Source organism: Gossypium hirsutum, chromosome A03 (genome assembly GCF_007990345.1).
Source record: "Gossypium hirsutum isolate 1008001.06 chromosome A03, Gossypium_hirsutum_v2.1, whole genome shotgun sequence".
In the NCBI taxonomy this organism is placed as follows: domain Eukaryota; kingdom Viridiplantae; phylum Streptophyta; class Magnoliopsida; order Malvales; family Malvaceae; genus Gossypium; species Gossypium hirsutum.
In genome coordinates, this window is record NC_053426.1 from 44,081,849 (window position 1) to 44,100,870 (window position 19,022).

Genomic DNA, 19,022 nt, shown 5'->3' on the forward strand with positions numbered 1-19,022 from the left:
GTGATTATTTCATACATTTACAATATTCATATAATTTAAATAAACACATTCCATATTCATTTCAAGAATAAAAATAACTTTTTTTATCATTTATCATTTATCGAGCATTATCATTTATCGGGCATTATCATTTATTTCAAGAATTATCACTTATCGGGCTTTGTCGGATATGTTTTCAATGTTATAAATATATGATATTTATACAATTCATAATCACAACATTTAATTCAAACATATAAATATACACAATTTAGTTACACGAACTTACCTCGACAAATGTTCGTGTACGTAAAATCTTCTAATCCGATATTTTTCTCTTTTTCTCGTTCTAACTCCGAATTTGGTCTATCTAGATCTATACAAGTAAATTTAACATCAATTTAATACAATTTAAACTCAATTTAGTCCAATTCACATCTTAGGTAAAATTACCATTTTGTCCCTAAATTTTTATTTATGACGATTTCATCCCTAGGCTTGAAAAATAAAATTAATGCAATTTAATCCTTGTTCCAAGTCTAGATGATTTTTTCTTTTTACATATAACATTTACAGCACATGTATTTCATAAAATTCAAAATTTTTCCATAAATTTTACAACTTTTCAACTTAGTCCCTAAATCATGTTTTCATAAAAATTCACTTTGTAAAAGTTGTTTATCTATCAAAAATATTTCATTTTCTACCATAAATTTTAAAATTTCAGCATATTCATCCATAGCAAAATTTTTATACTTTGATAACTTTACGAATTAATCCCCAAAATAGCTAGATTAGGTTATCTCAATATCAAAAATATAAAAATTACTAAAAATGAGACTTGGATACTTACCTAATTAGCCAAGAAAGCTTTCTTTCTCTTTCCTAGGGTTTCCATGCATTTTGTGGAAGAAGATGACATAAAATGATGATTTTTTTTATTTAATTAATTTATCACCTTTTATTTTTCATCTTTCCAATTTCATCATTTTCTTTATTTTATTTTCCATGGATGAATCATCATCCTTAACAACTAAACATTTTTTAATGGTCTAATTACCATATAAGGACCTCCAATTTAAATTTCTATAGCTATTTAATCCCTTTAGCTATTAGAACTCAACTTTTGCAGTTTGTGCAGTTTGGTCCTTTATCAAATTAAACATGTAATTGGTAAAATTTCTTTACGAAATATTTTCACACAATATTATTATCATACTGTAGATCATAAATTAGTATTAAAGTAATTTTCCTTTTCGGACTCAGATTTGTGGTCCCGAAACCACTGTTCTGACTTTATCGAAAATGGGTTGTTAAAATAGATGTTGAAAATGAGCAACGACATCCAAGGAAAGGGTATTGCCATATACAACCCTGAAAATACAATATCTCCGGCAATGTATAAGACCAAGGAGACCCTTAAGTGGTATTGCGACATCATCATTGGGTATCGTGATATTCACCTCTCAAAGAAGACCCCTAAGTTCAACATTGTCCGAGATATCGCGATATCCTCTTCTAGGTATCGCAATATCCTCTTCAGGGTATTGCGATATCACCTAAGTCAGAGAGAAAAACTTGGACAAAAAGGGCAACCTTTGTCTACCCGACCCACCAATCACACAAGGCCCATCTAAGGGCAATTTTGGCATTGAAAAGTTACCGGAACACCTTTCAAAACAACCAAAAATTACTGAGGAAGAGAAACACATTCTTAGTTTAGGTTTAGTTTTCTCTAGGTTTTTTTTAGTTTTTCTCTGCACTTTTTAGAGTTTTTATTTTTCTCTTCTTCTACTTTAGATTAAAGTTTATTTTTCTGTATTTACATTTTATTCTTCCTATTCTTTATGTTAGTTAAATTAGTTAACACTGTAGCTAAGTTTTATTTACATTTGCAGTCCCTATACCTTTCTTTCAAGACTCGTCAAGCTTTAGTTTAATGTATTTCAGTTTATTTTACATTAAATATGTTAAAGCTTGTTCCTTTTATGTTTATTTCTTTATACACTGCAGCAAAACTGACTTTTAGCGGCGTTGTTTAGGCCTTTAGCAGTGCTTTTGAGCGCCACTAAAACTATTTGCAGCGTTTTTACAAGCGCCGCAAAAAACGCCGCTATAGATGGCGCCGCTAAATTTTGCAGCGTTTATTTGAAAAAACGCCGCTAAAGGTCATGGCCTTTAGCAGCGCTTTTCCAACAAACACGGCTAAAGGTCACGGCCTTTAGCGGCGCTTTTCCCACAAACGCCGCTAAACGCCGCTAAAGGCCATGCCTTTAGCGGCGCTTTTCCCACAAACGCCGCTAAAGGTCATGAAATTTAAAAAAAAATAAAATATTAAAAAGATCATGAAAAATATAAAAAAAATTAAAATTCATTATCAAAATATTGAGAAGAATAATGTCCATGATTTAAATATAAAAATTTTCAATTAAAATTCATTATCAAATTAAAATAAAAATAAAAATATAGAATCAAAACTAAAATAAATAATAAAAATTAGATTAAATATAAATATAGAATCAAAATAATAAAACACCAAACTTGTATACTGCCCACCATTATAAGTCACTAAAAGCAAGAAAAACAAAATGACTTAATTCATGAAATTCACGAATGTTAACATCAGGCATGAGTTTAAAACTTTGCCTTAATTCGAAAGGATGTTCAAAACCAGAATCCACAATAGATCGAAGCAGCTCCGGTTTTAGCAGAAAGTTTCTAAATCCCGAACTGTGAATTCCAACATACCCCCTACACCACATAAAAAAGAATATTGCTTTACACTAAAATTAGCAGATTATATTAGAACATTGTTTACCTTAAAAATATGTATAAATTAAAATCAACTAAGGCTAAAATACCTGAGGAAGTGCTTCGACACAGCTGCGATAAGTATAAAGCACTGATGCCATCTCCTTCCCATCCTAGATAAGTGTGTTCTGCCATGTCATCAAATACAAGATCAGAGACTAAAACAAAACACTAAAAAGTTTATCAAAATTTTGCAATTAACTTTAGACTCTTAACTAGCTTGGGCAAAAAATAAGTATTTATCCATATAAGCAAAAAGGAGAAAAAATAAAATAAATTGACATACAAGCTGATTGGAGCTTTTGTGTCCTCTGTAAGAGCAGAAACGATAAGCAGAAGTAATCATGAGGTGGTTCATATTTCTGTCCAACTTCATAGTGGAGAACTTGAAGAACTTCTCCATGCTCTGTAGATTATGAAATTAGCCAACTTGTGACAGCCCAAAGTTGACCCTAGTCGGGAAGTGGTTTCGGGACCGCTAAACCGAGTCACCGAAATGTTTGAATGTGATACTTATTGTCTAGAATATGTAATTATGAATGTGTGAAAATTTCAAGCTTCAATTTGGTTGATTTCATGTGAATTTAGTCAATAGGACGTATGTGAGAAAATTCTAAAATGTGATAGGTCAATGTGTGAGGACCTATTAGTGCATGTGGACAAAGGGGGGACTTGCATGTCAAATTCCCCCCTACTAGTAGTGGCCGGCCATGACAAGCATGGTAGACAAAGTTTGATGGCCAAGACATGTCATAGACATGTTTTGTTGGTGCATCATGGGTGGAAAAAATTAAAATAATAGGCATGGAAATTAAATAATGAAAAGGAGTATGATGAATACACAAAAAAAAGTGTGTAGTTGATTCTTTTCCCCCCATTGCCGTGAGCTAAAGAAAAGAGAGGAGAAGATCTTTGTTCATCCTTTTCTCACCTTCATTTAGCCTAAATTAGAAATAAAAACAAAGAAAAATTTTCTCATCCTTTGGTTCATCCTTGGCCAAAAATTTTATGGAGGAAAGAAGAAGAAAGGTGAAGAGATTCGGCCATGCATGTAGCTAGGCTAAGGTATGTTTGATGATGTTCCATGAGATGCATGCATGTTTTAGTTGTTAGCTTGAGTTCTACCTAGCCCATGGTCTAAATCTTGCTATGAGATGGAAATGGCACTTGACCATGGATGCATCATTCTTGGTTGATGTTTGATGTTGTGGTGATGAGGCATGAGGATGAGTTAAGATTCGGCCTAGGTGGAGGTTGTGTTAATGCCATTGCATGCAAAATATGAAGCTTGTTAATGATGCATGTGATGATGGCTTGATGATTCTTGAACCTCCTTTTTAGCATTTTTGTGTGAGCACATATGTGCATTGGTTGCTAAATGGAGAAGAATCGGCTAGCAAGATGTGTGCTAAGGCCGAATGTAACTTTGCATGTTAATGAGCAATGCATGCGTTAAATTGATGAAAAGGGGGAGGATGCTTTACTAGTGTGTATATGTGTGTATTAAGTGTTGAAATCGACCCCAAAAATAGACATGCATATTCGGCCAAGGGGAAAGAAATTAGCTAATATGTTGTGTTGATGCATGATTTTTGCATGTATGAGACTTTAATGTCTAATGTATAAATATGGGCTAAGTGCCTTGTGTTCATCTTTTTGATGCCTAAATGATGAAATCAATTTATTTGTTTAATTAAGCTCAAGAGCAAAGGGGAAATAAATCCGATAAAGGGAAGGAAAAAGTGGTTGAATAGCTAGCGGAATCGTTCGACAACACCCGAGGTAAGTTCTTGAGTAAGAGAGCTTAAATTACGATGTGATTAAATCATGCTCTATGTGAGGCTATTGAGCCGAATGTGCAAGGACGATATGTGCCTTGTCTTTGAGTTTCGCAAATGAAAATGAAATATGAATGTGCCATGAATTATTGTTAGATGTGCATGATTAATTGAATGCTGTCCGGGCTAAGTCCCGAAGGCTTTGTGCTAAGTGAATATATCCGGACTAAGATCCGAAGGCATTTGTGCGAGATACAAATTCCGGGTTAAGCCCCGAAGGCCTTTGTGCGAGATACTAAATCCGGGTTAAGTCCCGAAGGCATTCGTGCGAGTTATTAAATCCGGGTTAAGTCCCGAAGGCATTCGTGCGAGTTATTAAATCCGGGTTATGTCCCGAAGGCATTGTGTGAGTTACTAAAACCGGGCTATGTCCCGAAGGCATTTGAACGAGGAGCTATATCCGGTTAAATCCCGAAGGTACGTGATTTGGTAATGAATGAGCTTGCTGTAAAATTCCAGCGAATACTCGAAAAACATCCCAATATGGGGATATGTTACGTATGTGTTGAATTTAATCGAGCCCTTACAAATAAATGTTCGCTCAGTTGATAAACGAGCTACCGGCCTTCGGCTAAGTTAGTCTATTGTGTATGTACATAAGGGTTGTTAATGTTGTGAAGCAAGTTTGATATCGGTAAATTGCGTATTGTGAAATATTCCGTTTAGCTAAATGTGTGTTATTCTTTGTTTATGCTGGAATTCCTTGCTCAAAACTTACTAAGCATACATTGCTTACTCGTTACACTGCTCCTCTGTTTTATAGATTTTTTGGTTCTCCAGCTATCGGACTCGGGATCTTGAAGTCGAAGTCGCCCACACTATCAAAGGCTCTTTTGGGTACTATTTTGGTTGAATTTTGATATGGCATGTATAGGACTACCCATTGTTGTTTTTCGAGTACTTTATGAAATGTATAAGTGTACAGCCATGCGAAAATGGCTTGTAGAAGTGGAGTATGGCATTAGACCATTCGTGTTTATGAATGTATAGATGGTTTCATGATGTAACTATAGTTGGAATGGAAGTGTTGAGCAAATGATCAGCCATTGGAATGGCTAAGTATGATCATATGTGGGCATATGTATGACAAGGCCCTAGTTGGTCCATGAAACCCCGAAAATAGGTAAGGTTTACTTTGAAAACAGAGGCTGACAGCAGCAGTGGTGTGGATTGGAAAAATCACAAGAATTCGTAGGAGTGGAATTAAATAGTGAATAAATTATGTAATCGAACCTTGATGAATCTACTTTCATATGAAAGTAACGAAACAATCATATGAACAGTACAGTAAGAGATATTCAGGTCCTTGTGGGACAGGGCCAGAACAGTTTCTGGATTCCCTGTTCCGACTTTGGAAATTCACTATAAATTGACCAGAGATAATTAGGGGTCATACCATATATGTATGGATTCCTCTCTGAGTCTAGTTTCCATAGAAACAAACGGCATCAGTATTGAAGCTCTGTGCAGAGAGATATCCAAGTCGTAATGGGAAAAGGTCAGTGTAGTCGACCCCTGTAACATGGGAGACTTTGACTAATAAACTGTACTAATTGGCCCAACCAAAAATTCTAGAAAAAATAAATAGGTGGGGACATGAGTCTAGTTTCAGGGAAAAATCACAAAACTGATTTTCGAGTTGTGAAACTCAAGATATGATTTTTGAAGCGACTAGTACTCAGACTGGGCAGTGTCTGGAAAATTTTTTCAAAGTTTGTTAACATCTCGTGTCCGACTCCGGTGTCGGTCTCGGGTTCGGGGTGTTACATTAAATTGGTATCAGAGCTACGGTTTAGTCGATTCTAGGACTACCGTAATGTGTTGGGTCTAGCTATACATGCCATTTTATGTGATTACTTGATAGTGTGGTGATTTCTGACAATTGTAAATGTGTTTATAGTAATGGATCCCGATCGTGACCGAGAGGTAGCTGATGATCTTGAGAGTGTAGCGCCTGCTCCCGCACAAGGGACAGTGCCGGCAGACTCTCAACCTAATGCTAGTAATCCGAATGATGAAGCTAGACAAGCATTCTATAGCGTGATGAATGATTGGTTCAACCAATACATTCGAACTAATATGGCTGTTCCACAACCTCCATTCCCGACAAATACTACCCCCGCACCTACAATACCACCGGTAACGGACCAAATAAGGTCAAATAAGCCCCCAGTTGACAGAATCCGAAAACATGGGGCTACTGAATTTAAGGCTATGGATAGCGATGATGCCGAGCAAGCTGAATTTTGGCTGGACAACACTATCCGGGTACTCGATGAGCTATCTTGTACACCCGATGAATGCCTAAAGTGTGCTATCTCCTTGCTACGTGATTCTGCCTACTATTGGTGGAGTACTCTGACTTCTGTTGTGCCCCGAGAGCAAGTAACTTGGGAGTTTTTCCAAACTGAGTTTCGGAAAAAGTATATCAGTCAGAGATTTGTTGATCAAAAACGGAAGGAATTTCTTGAGCTTAAGCAAGGCTCCATGTCGGTTACTGATTACGAGCGAAAATTTGTTAGACTTAGCAAATACGCTCGGGAATGTGTTTCGTCCGAAGCTATTATGTGTAAACGCTTCGAGGATGGGCTGAATGAAGATATAAAAATGTTCGTTGGCGTTCTTGAAATACGAGAGTTCGTGGTACTTGTTGAACGAGCTTGTAAAGCCGAAGAGCTTAGAAAAGAAAAGCAAAGAGTTGATGAGGGAACTGGAGAGTTTCGTAAAAGATCCTCGGGAAGGTCTCTTCAACAGACATCGAAGAGATTTCGAGATGATACGGGCCAGTTTAGAGGCACTTCGGGCCTTTTTAGACGAGATCGTGATCGACCCCCTGTGGGTACACGAGGCACTTCGGTCGCCAGTGTTGGGAATGAACGTCGAGATAGAACGAAATGTCGATATTGCGGTAAATGGCATTCGGGGAGTTGTAGATTCCCTGACCGCTCCTGTTACAAGTGCGGATCAGTTGACCACTTCATTAAAGATTGCCCAAGGTTGTTTGAACAGAATGAAAATCAGAGTGGGAAACCGGGTGCTACCACTGCTCGAGGTAGACCATCTGGAAATACGGGCAATGCTAGTGGTGGTCAGAGAGGTTCTAGAGGTGATATAACCAGATCCGAAGCTCGTGCGCCTGCTAGAGCTTATGCTATACGTGCCCGCGAGGATGCTTCTTCGCCTGATGTTATTACCGGTACATTCACTCTCTTTGATACTAATGTAATTGCTTTGATTGACCCCGGTTCTACTCATTCTTACATATGTGAAACCTTAGCATCCAGTAAGACTTTACCTATTGAGTCCACTGAGTTTGTAATTCGGGTGTCAAATCCCTTGGGTCATTACGTGCTTGTCGACAAAGTGTGTGAGAAATGTCCCCTGGAAATTCGAGGTTCCTGTTTTCCGGCGGACTTGATGCTTTTGCCGTTTGATGAATTTGATGTTATCCTTGGTTTGGATTGGTTGACCGCGCATGATGCGATTGTGAATTGCAAGAGCAAGACTATTGATTTGAGGTGCGCAAATAACGAAGTAGTCCGAATTGAGTCTGCGGACTTGGAGGGGATGCCAGCTGTAATATCAGCAATGTTGGCACAGAAATATGTAAGAAAAGGGTGCGAAGCATACCTTGCGTATGTACTTGATGACAAAGAATTAGAAAAGAAACCCGAATTTGTGCCGGTGGTTTGTGAATACCCGGATGTTTTTCCGGAAGAATTACCGGGTTTACCACCTATTCGGGAGGTAGAGTTTGGTATTGAGCTTGTACCTGGTACTACGCCGATTTCGATAGCTCCGTATCGTATGGCACCAACCGAGTTAAAGGAGTTGAAAGCTCAGTTGCAAGAACTGACGGATAGAGGTTTCGCTCGACCAAGTTTCTCACCTTGGGGTGCACCAGTATTGTTCGTGAAAAAGAAGGACGGAACCATGAGGTTGTGCATTGACTATCGTCAGCTGAATAAAGTGACGATAAAGAACAAATATCCGTTGCCGCGCATCGATGATTTGTTCGACCAACTGAAGGGAGCCTCAGTGTTCTCAAAACTAGATTTGAGATCGGAGCTTTTTGGGGCTCGCCGGTTATTACCGACGATTTGTGAAAGGTTTCTCGATGATAGCCACGCCAATGATGAAGCTACTTCAAAAGGATGTTAAGTTCGAGTGGACGGAGAAATGTCAGAAAAGTTTCGACCAACTGAAAACTCATTTGACTGAAACTCCAATTTTGGTGCAACCCGAATCAGGTAAAGAGTTTGTCATTTATAGTGACGCATCCCTACTTGGGTTGGGTTGCGTATTGATGCAAGAAGGTCGAGTCGTGGCCTATGCGTCGAGACAATTGAAGTCACACGAGAGGAATTATCCGACCCATGATCTCGAACTAGCTGCCATCGTGTTTGCTTTAAAAATATGGCGACATTATCTGTTTGGTGAGAAGTGCCATGTATTTTCGGATCACAAAAGTCTCAAATATTTGATGACTCAACGAGACTTGAATCTGCGACAAAGACGTTGGCTTGAGTTGTTGAAAGATTACGAGCTTGTCATTGATTACCACCCGGGAAAGGCTAACGTGGTTGCGGACGCCTTAAGCCGGAAGTCATTGTTTGCTTTACGAGCGATGAACGTGCATTTTTCTGTTCTACCAGACAATGTGTTAGTAGCAGAATTAAAAGCTAAACCATTATTGACTCACCAAATTCGTGAAGCTCAGAAAGTCGATGATGAATTGGTTGCAAAACGGGCTAAGTGTTTTCCGAACGAGGAATTGGAGTTTCAAATTGATGATGATGATTGTTTGAGGTTCAGAAATCGTTTGTGTGTTCCAAGGAATTCGGAACTCATTTCGATGATTCTGAACGAAGCCCATTGTAGCCGAATGTCAATTCACCCGGGGAGTACGAAAATGTACAACGATTTGAAACGTCAATTTTGGTGGCATGGTATGAAACGGGACATCTCCGACTTTGTTTCGAGATGTTTAATATGTCAACAAGTGAAAGCGGAACATCAAGTGCCTTCAGGATTACTCCAGCCGATCATGATACCCGAGTGGAAATGGGATCGAGTCACAATGGACTTTGTGTCCGGACTGCCCTTGTCAGCAAGTAAGAAGGATGCTATATGGGTTGTTGTTGATAGACTGACTAAGTCGGCTCATTTCATCCCCGTACGTACGGATTTTTCATTGGATAAACTAGCTGAATTGTACGTTTATCAAATTGTGAGATTACACGGGGTACCTGTTTCTATCGTGTCGGATAGAGATCCGAGATTCACCTCACGATTTTGGAAGAAATTGCAAAAAGCTCTGGGTACCAAGCTGCATTTTAGCACTGCTTTTCACCCCCAAACCGATGGTCAATCCGAGCGGATAATTCAGATACTTGAGGATATGTTGAGATGTTGCATCCTCGAGTTCAGTAGTTCATGGGAACGGTATTTACCTTTGATTGAATTCGCTTACAACAATAGTTTTCAATCAAGTATTAAGATGGCACCTTACGAGGCTTTGTACGGTCGTAAATGCCGTACACCATTGTTTTGGACCGAGCTCGGTGAAAGTAAAATTTTCGGAGTTGATTAGATTAAAGATGCTGAACAGAAAGTAAAGGTAATCCGTGAAAGTCTGAAGGTAGCCACGGATCGTCAGAAGTCGTACGCAGATTTGAAACGAAAAGACATCGAGTATCAGGTGGGAGACAAAGTGTTCCTTAAGGTTTCACCTTGGAAAAAGATACTCAGGTTCGGCCGTAAGGGCAAGTTGAGCCCAAGATTCATTGGGCCGTACGAAATCTCCGAACGAGTTGGTCCGGTTGCGTATAGATTGATTTTGCCCCCGGAGCTTGAAAAGATTCATGACGTCTTTCATGTTTCGATGCTTCGACGCTATCGATCTGATCCATCGCATATAATTAGCCCATCAGAGGTTGAAATTCAAGTCGACATGAGCTATGAAGAAGAACCGATGCGTATCCTAGCTCGTGATGTGAAGGAGTTGCGAAACAAAAGAGTTCCGCTAGTAAAGGTGTTATGGCTCAAACACGGGATCGAGGAAGCTACTTGGGAGACCGAGAGCTCGATGAAAGAACGATACCCAAACCTATTTACCGGTAAGATTTTCGGGGACGAAAATTTCTTAAGTGGGGGAGAGTTGTGACAGCCCAAAGTTGACCCTAGTCGGGAAGTGGTTTCGGGACCGCTAAACCGAGTCACCGAAATGTTTGAATGTGATACTTATTGTCTAGAATATGTAATTATGAATGTGTGAAAATTTCAAGCTTCAATTTGGTTGATTTCATGTGAATTTAGTCATTAGGACTTATGTGAGAAAATTCTAAAATGTGATAGGTCAATGTGTGAGGACCTATTAGTGCATGTGGACAAAGGGGGGACTTGCATGTCAAATTCCCCCCCTACTAGTAGTGGCCGGCCATGACAAGCATGGTAGACAAAGTTTGATGGCCAAGACATGTCATAGACATGTTTTGTTGGTGCATCATGGGTGGAAAAAATTAAAATAATAGGCATGGAAATTAAATAATGAAAAGGAGTATGATGAATACACAAAAAAAAAGTGTGTAGTTGATTCTTTTCCCCCCAATTGCCGTGAGCTAAAGAAAAGAGAGGAGAAGATCTTTGTTCATCCTTTTCTCACCTTCATTTAGCCTAAATAAGAAATAAAAACAAAGAAAAATTTTCTCATCCTTTGGTTCATCCTTGGCCAAAAATTTTATGGAGGAAAGAAGAAGAAAGGTGAAGAGATTCGGCCATGCATGTAGCTAGGCTAAGGTATGTTTGATGATGTTCCATGAGATGCATGCATGTTTTAGTTGTTAGCTTGAGTTCTACCTAGCCCATGGTCTAAATCTTGCTATGAGATGGAAATGGCACTTGACCATGGATGCATCATTCTTGGTTGATGTTTGATGTTGTGGTGATGAGGCATGAGGATGAGTTAAGATTCGGCCTAGGTGGAGGTTGTGTTAATGCCATTGCATGCAAAATATGAAGCTTGTTAATGATGCATGTGATGATGGCTTGATGATTCTTGAACCTCCTTTTTAGCATTTTTGTGTGAGCACATATGTGCATTGGTTGCTAAATGGAGAAGAATCGGCTAGCAAGATGTGTGCTAAGGCCGAATGTAACTTTGCATGTTAATGAGCAATGCATGCGTTAAATTGATGAAAAGGGGGAGGATGCTTTACTAGTGTGTATATGTGTGTATTAAGTGTTGAAATCGACCCCAAAAATAGACATGCATATTCGGCCAAGGGGAAAGAAATTAGCTAATATGTTGTGTTGATGCATGATTTTTGCATGTATGAGACTTTAATGTCTAATGTATAAATATGGGCTAAGTGCCTTGTGTTCATCTTTTTGATGCCTAAATGATGAAATCAATTTATTTGTTTAATTAAGCTCAAGAGCAAAGGGGAAATAAATCCGATAAAGGGAAGGAAAAAGTGGTTGAATAGCTAGCGGAATCGTTCGACAACACCCGAGGTAAGTTCTTGAGTAAGAGAGCTTAAATTACGATGTGATTAAATCATGCTCTATGTGAGGCTATTGAGCCGAATGTGCAAGGACGATATGTGCCTTGTCTTTGAGTTTCGCAAATGAAAATGAAATATGAATGTGCCATGAATTATTGTTAGATGTGCATGATTAATTGAATGCTGTCCGGGCTAAGTCCCGAAGGCTTTGTGCTAAGTGAATATATCCGGACTAAGATCCAAAGGCATTTGTGCGAGATACAAATTCCGGGTTAAGCCCCGAAGGCCTTTGTGCGAGATACTAAATCCGGGTTAAGTCCCGAAGGCATTCGTGCGAGTTATTAAATCCGGGTTAAGTCCCGAAGGCATTCGTGCGAGTTATTAAATCCGGGTTATGTCCCGAAGGCATTGTGTGAGTTACTAAAACCGGGCTATGTCCCGAAGGCATTTGAACGAGGAGCTATATCCGGTTAAATCCCGAAGGTACGTGATTTGGTAATGAATGAGCTTGCTGTAAAATTCCAGCGAATACTCGAAAAACATCCCAATATGGGGATATGTTACGTATGTGTTGAATTTAATCGAGCCCTTACAAATAAATGTTCGCTCAGTTGATAAACGAGCTACCGGCCTTCGGCTAAGTTAGTCTATTGTGTATGTACATAAGGGTTGTTAATGTTGTGAAGCAAGTTTGATATCGGTAAATTGCGTATTGTGAAATATTCCGTTTAGCTAAATGTGTGTTATTCTTTGTTTATGCTGGAATTCCTTGCTCAAAACTTACTAAGCATACATTGCTTACTCGTTACACTGCTCCTCTGTTTTATAGATTTTTTGGTTCTCCAGCTATCGGACTCGGGATCTTGAAGTCGAAGTCGCCCACACTATCAAAGGCTCTTTTGGGTACTATTTTGGTTGAATTTTGATATGGCATGTATAGGACTACCCATTGTTGTTTTTCGAGTACTTTATGAAATGTATAAGTGTACAGCCATGCGAAAATGGCTTGTAGAAGTGGAGTATGGCATTAGACCATTCGTGTTTATGAATGTATAGATGGTTTCATGATGTAACTATAGTTGGAATGGAAGTGTTGAGCAAATGATCAGCCATTGGAATGGCTAAGTATGATCATATGTGGGCATATGTATGACAAGGCCCTAGTTGGTCCATGAAACCCCGAAAATAGGTAAGGTTTACTTTGAAAACAGAGGCTGACAGCAGCAGTGGTGTGGATTGGAAAAATCACAAGAATTCGTAGGAGTGGAATTAAATAGTGAATAAATTATGTAATCGAACCTTGATGAATCTACTTTCATATGAAAGTAACGAAACAATCATATGAACAGTACAGTAAGAGATATTCAGGTCCTTGTGGGACAGGGCCAGAACAGTTTCTGGATTCCCTGTTCCGACTTTGGAAATTCACTATAAATTGACCAGAGATAATTAGGGGTCATACCATATATGTATGGATTCCTCTCTGAGTCTAGTTTCCATAGAAACAAACGGCATCAGTATTGAAGCTCTGTGCAGAGAGATATCCAAGTCGTAATGGGAAAAGGTCAGTGTAGTCGACCCCTGTAACATGGGAGACTTTGACTAATAAACTGTACTAATTGGCCCAACCAAAAATTCTAGAAAAAATAAATAGGTGGGGACATGAGTCTAGTTTCAGGGAAAAATCACAAAACTGATTTTCGAGTTGTGAAACTCAAGATATGATTTTTGAAGCGACTAGTACTCAGACTGGGCAGTGTCTGGAAAATTTTTTCAAAGTTTGTTAACATCTCGTGTCCGACTCCGGTGTCGGTCTCGGGTTCGGGGTGTTACACAACTCATCAGAAAGAAAAGAAAAACAAAATATACCCTCAGTGAACAAAATATAGAAAAAGGAGAAATTCAGCAACCTGATTACAAAGTGGTTCTAATTGAAAACTCTCCACTGTGATTCGCCTTTTGACCTTAACTTTGTTAACTCGACCAAGATTTTCAATATTGCAATGTTGCTCAAACATGATAAACTATAAAATACAAGTAATATTTTATTAATATAACTAAATTATAATATTAAAATTAAAATACTAAATAACATTTTAATTTGAAAACAGAACTAAATCTATTAAAATTCTGAAAAATAAGAATTATATTATATATAAAAATATTTATGTACGCGTAAATAAAAAATACTCAATGCCAAAAGTTCCAACTTCCTAATCTGGATCTCCTGCACGTTCAAAAATATATATATATATGTCAACCAAGAATTTCTGAAGATGCTAAATTCAAAAATAATGCCAATGTAATAAAGGATTATGATATTACTGGATAGCTTTAGCATTGACAATGGCTACATTTCTAAAATAGGATGGTTTCTCAATCATTTAGGTTGTTCCTTAACAGCAAGTTTAGAGAGTTAAGAGGAAATAATTGACTGAGGGTGGATGAAAAGATGGCATTAAGCTAACCTTGTTAGTGTTTGAGTGGTAAGAACATAAAGTGGAGGATCAACAACGCTCTCATCAGCATGCCGCAAGAAGAGCAACAAAAATGAGAGGTTTCGGTGAAAAAATTAACCATTTATAACCAAGTTTTAATAATCATCAGTGTTCAACACAAATGAAGCTGGCAAGTCAAAGTTTTGAAGCAGAGGTGAAAGCATGTAATGGTCAATCTATATTTGTCAAAAAAACCCCAAAAAGGATTTCAAGCACTAAGTAAGACCATTTTCACCAATAAAAAGCAACATTTTACCCTAAAAGACTAGGGTTGAATCATGGTATCTGAAAAAACTTAAAGAAATAGAAATGATTGTAATGAAGCAGTGAATAAGAACATTACATACTATGAATTTATATTCAATGTATAAGTTTTTTTGCGAGTAATATGTAAAAATAACAAACAGACCATTACACATGTGACAATAATACATTAAATCTTAAAAATAACAGAACTTAAAGACTAAAATTTTCAAATTCCAAAAGTATAAAAACTAAAAATGACTAAATTAAAGTAGAGACTAAATTAACAAATATAGTGTCTGATAATAGAATTTGAAAATCAACTTATTTGATATTAATTTAAGATATGATATGACATATCCAATGGAACCATTTTAGCTTAACTCCATATTGCATTTAATATTGCATTTTAGCTTTACCCAAAAACGCCGCTAAAGGTAATGAAATTTAAAAAAAATATAAAACGATGAAAACTGAACATTTGATGCTAATAATTAAAAACTCTTTTGGGAGACAAAACAGAGAAATGGAAGACATTCTTGCTTTTTCTACTAATGTAATAGCAACTACACAGTTTTATAACTACATCATTTCCATATCCCATACCCAGTACCATGGTTCGTTTTTCATGCATGCTTCAAGACCCGTTTCTAAGCCAAGGTCACACCTTCAAACACATTTTAACCCGATTTTTCATCACTAATATTTTGTACTTGAAATAGACATGAATCCCATGAGAATGGAAAAGGAGAAATGATCAAAGTGTCACTATAAAGCCTTAGGAAACTGGGAGTATTTTCATAAATGAGAAAAAAGTTATTTAAAATATAAATTTGTACTCTAAAGTTATATCCATTGTCCAACAAAATTTCAGAAAAATTTTGAACACATATTTTAGAACTTTAACATACAGCTGCAATCTCAAGGCATTTTAATCTCTACTAGCTTAACAAGGAAAATTGCTGCATTAGTAAGAAAATAACTTAAAGGCCGACCACAGTTCTAAGAGATAATGCGCTAATTTCAACAAAATGAAGAATCAAAAACCAGAATAAAGAAGAACTGAGAAAAAAGAATAAAACCAAACATATAAAGGACCTGTTCAGCGAAACTGGATGTGATCCCGGGAATTGTGCATGCCTTCTAACCTGGTTTCAAAAAATGGCCATACCAAAGCTCGTATTAGATTAAAACTGTAATGAATTATACGCAAACTAAAGAATTAACTTTTAGCCAAAAAAATATAAATAATTAATTGGATAAAAGGTGTACAATTTTTCAATAGTTTTAGTTTTATAAATGAGAGAAGTTCTCCTAATTTTATAATTAAGAGAAAATATTCTTATAGTCTTCGAATATAATATACATTAAAACAACAGTTTAACACATTCAAAGACTATTAACCAATCACGTAATAATCCTCCACAAAATTTCCAAAACTACAGTCAAGAAACAAAGTGAATAAAAAAGCTATGTCCTGATGAAACATCACCAATGAAACTGGAAGAAACATAAACAAGTATACCTCAGTGCCAATTAGTAACAACTTAATGACAAAGCTTAATATAATTTGTAAGACCTACAAAGCTTAATATATATGGTGAAGAAGAAAAGGCAGGCTGGCCATCAGCAAAGATTACTGTTATAATCAAAGAAGATAAACCCATTCATAATATTTATAATAAATAGGTCATTTTGTGCTAAACAGTCAATATATTACACTTTCCAAATGGTTGTCCATACAGGTAATGCAGTTGGAGCTCCATCATCATCATCATCATCATCATCTGCAGTTGCTTCACCATTGAGATCAAGATCAGAAGATCTTTTCCACTCAGGAGTATAGAGGGCATCAATATAGTCTGGTTTATATATTCCTGGTGGGCGTGCCTCAGAAAAAAATTTTATTGCCTGCAGAAAAGGTTAAACAAAAATAGTAAATAGTATTCCAAGTACTGCAATGAACATATATTCCATTTTTCAACTAAATTCAATGAAGAAAAAACCCTTAAATCATAAGAAAACACACACACACACACAGAGAAATACCAATTGGACTGATAGTTGATCCTCTTTCAGTTGAGACCAAAACTGCTGGTCCTTGTACTTCTGGTTGCTCATCCTAACAAAACAAAACAAAAACATACACCTACTCATCCCATGCCCTAGATATTCTTTAAGAGCTTAGACTATCATTTAATGGAATAAGGAGAAGAATCATTCTACCTTAACATTCACCAAAGCAATTATATAGTTTTAGATGAACTATTGCTGCCAAAATTGTGCAAATAATAAACCAAGCTTAAAATCAGAATCAAGAGAAAACAAAGGTGTACCAATTTACGAGCTAAAAACAAACAACAACTATGAAAATATCAGCCACAGAACATGCTTGTTAGATATATCAAAAATCAATAAATACTATCTCCATGCGGTGATTTTAGAATTAAAAAGAAAATGAGATCGAACATAAAAGATTTAAATAAAAAAAAAGAGATGATGCTGCATCTCGACCAATTAACTCTGAAACATCCACAAAAGAAGTAGTTTCTGGACGTTTCGGTTGGTTGATTTTTCTTTTTATCAACTCAAACCTAATTTTGTCTTTAACAATCTCATCTACTTCTTCATTGACTTCCTTTATTTTGGTAGCAATATTATAACGCTTGACAACTTAAGAACCTGAAGAAAAGCATGAAACAAAGGGGCATACCTTCCAGTTACGAACAGAAGCAGAGCTAGAAGGATCTGTTTGCAACTGCTGAACTGTAGTTTCCCACTCATCTAATACATCTTCCATGTCATAAGAAACATATCTGAACTTGTCTAACCAAAGTTTAACCCGTTTGTCCACGTATTCCTTCTCCTCTGCATCTTCAAGCTCCAACCGGTGTGCTTTAAAGTTGGTTTCAAGCCTTTTCACCTCTTTCTCAGCACTTTGCACCAGACTCCAGGCTTCGATTGCTTTATCAATGGTGATTGCAGTCATCTGCTCCAAGATCACCGAAACAGTCTGTCGTAACCATTTTTTTTAAACGGGGATCGACTTTGGTTTTGAAAGTGAAAATTAAAACGGGAGTTGCCACCAATCCTTTTTGATGAGGTGTGATCGGGTCACCTTAAATTAATCATTTTAATAAAATTTAAGCTTTACTAAAACAATAATTTTTGGTCTACGAAAATCAAAAAATGAGTTCGGCAGTCGGTTACGCATGAGGAAGGGTTAGCACCCTCGATACGCTCAAAATTGGTACCTAGTTGATTAATTAGTGTCTTAGTGTCGAAAATTTGAAAACTTAATAGAATTTAAAATACGATCCCTCTTTGTATTAATGCTAATTTTAAAAAAAATGATTGAATAAATTAAAACGGATGTTAAGGACTCTCTCATCTCGAGGTAATAAAATATCATGTCCAGTAAGTTAGGACACGACATCTCGAACTTTGGGACTGAGCTTGCCTTTTATTTAAAATTAATGTATTTTAACTTCTTTTAAAAGGATATTCGGTTAATTAGGATGAACGAGGAAAATCGAAACCCAGTAAGTTAGGGCACGTTTCCCCGAATTTTGAACACTGAATATTGTTTTTATTTGAGAATTTTCCTTTTATGAAATAATAGCAAATATGCAATTTAAAATGATGTGTATTTATTTTGTTTGGAATAAAAACCGAACGATCCGTATTGAGTAAAACGTTGGAGCTTAATACACGATATGATTTGAACTAGATAAACAAGAGTGTAAAATGGCGCATGGAATAATGAAACATGAATTAGATACAATATTAATGAATGCCCCAATATGAAGATGTCAATAAATAATTTCTAATGCATATAATGACCATATTCACAATGTATATTATTTTTATACCAACCAATAGGCAAAAACAAACGAAGTAAAATAATATACAAAAAATAATTTAAGGCAAATAGGATAAAAGTTTCAAATAAATAAAAATGTAGTGATTAAGATTCAAAACACATAATGCCAAAGAATGATTCAAGAAGAACTATATGTGAAAAAGATTCAACATAAATAAAATATAAACAATTTGGGATAAAATAATATAAAAGGCAAATTTCAAATAAATAATATGTTAAATGAATTAAAACAATACATAAGGTAAAATAAAAGGACCCTTTAAAA

The 19,022-nt window shown here is 36.7% G+C and overlaps 1 protein-coding gene across 5 annotated transcripts; it reads right to left on the bottom strand.

The window, feature by feature from the left end:
• Positions 1–2,457: 2,457 nt before the first annotated feature.
• On the bottom strand, positions 2,458–17,966 carry LOC107896008 (uncharacterized). Of its 5 annotated transcripts, XR_005916500.1 has the most exons (8): positions 17,588–17,672; positions 17,101–17,145; positions 16,924–16,996; positions 16,618–16,785; positions 15,973–16,022; positions 14,044–14,157; positions 2,841–3,196; positions 2,458–2,730 (listed from the first exon to the last, which is right to left on the bottom strand). XR_005916500.1 is itself a non-coding variant. In XM_041098090.1 (5 exons), exons 1-5 carry the CDS (start codon positions 17,656–17,658, stop codon positions 14,324–14,326), a joined length of 399 nt encoding a protein of 132 aa, XP_040954024.1. In that variant the 5' UTR covers positions 17,659–17,907; the 3' UTR covers positions 14,050–14,323. The 5 variants fall into 5 exon arrangements, 2 of the variants coding, with proteins under 2 accessions (XP_040954024.1, XP_040954031.1); XR_005916499.1 differs by lacking the exon at positions 17,101–17,145 and having other exon boundaries at positions 17,588–17,966; XM_041098090.1 differs by lacking the exons at positions 2,458–2,730; positions 2,841–3,196; positions 17,101–17,145 and having other exon boundaries at positions 14,050–14,360; positions 17,588–17,907.
• Positions 17,967–19,022: the final 1,056 nt, after the last annotated feature.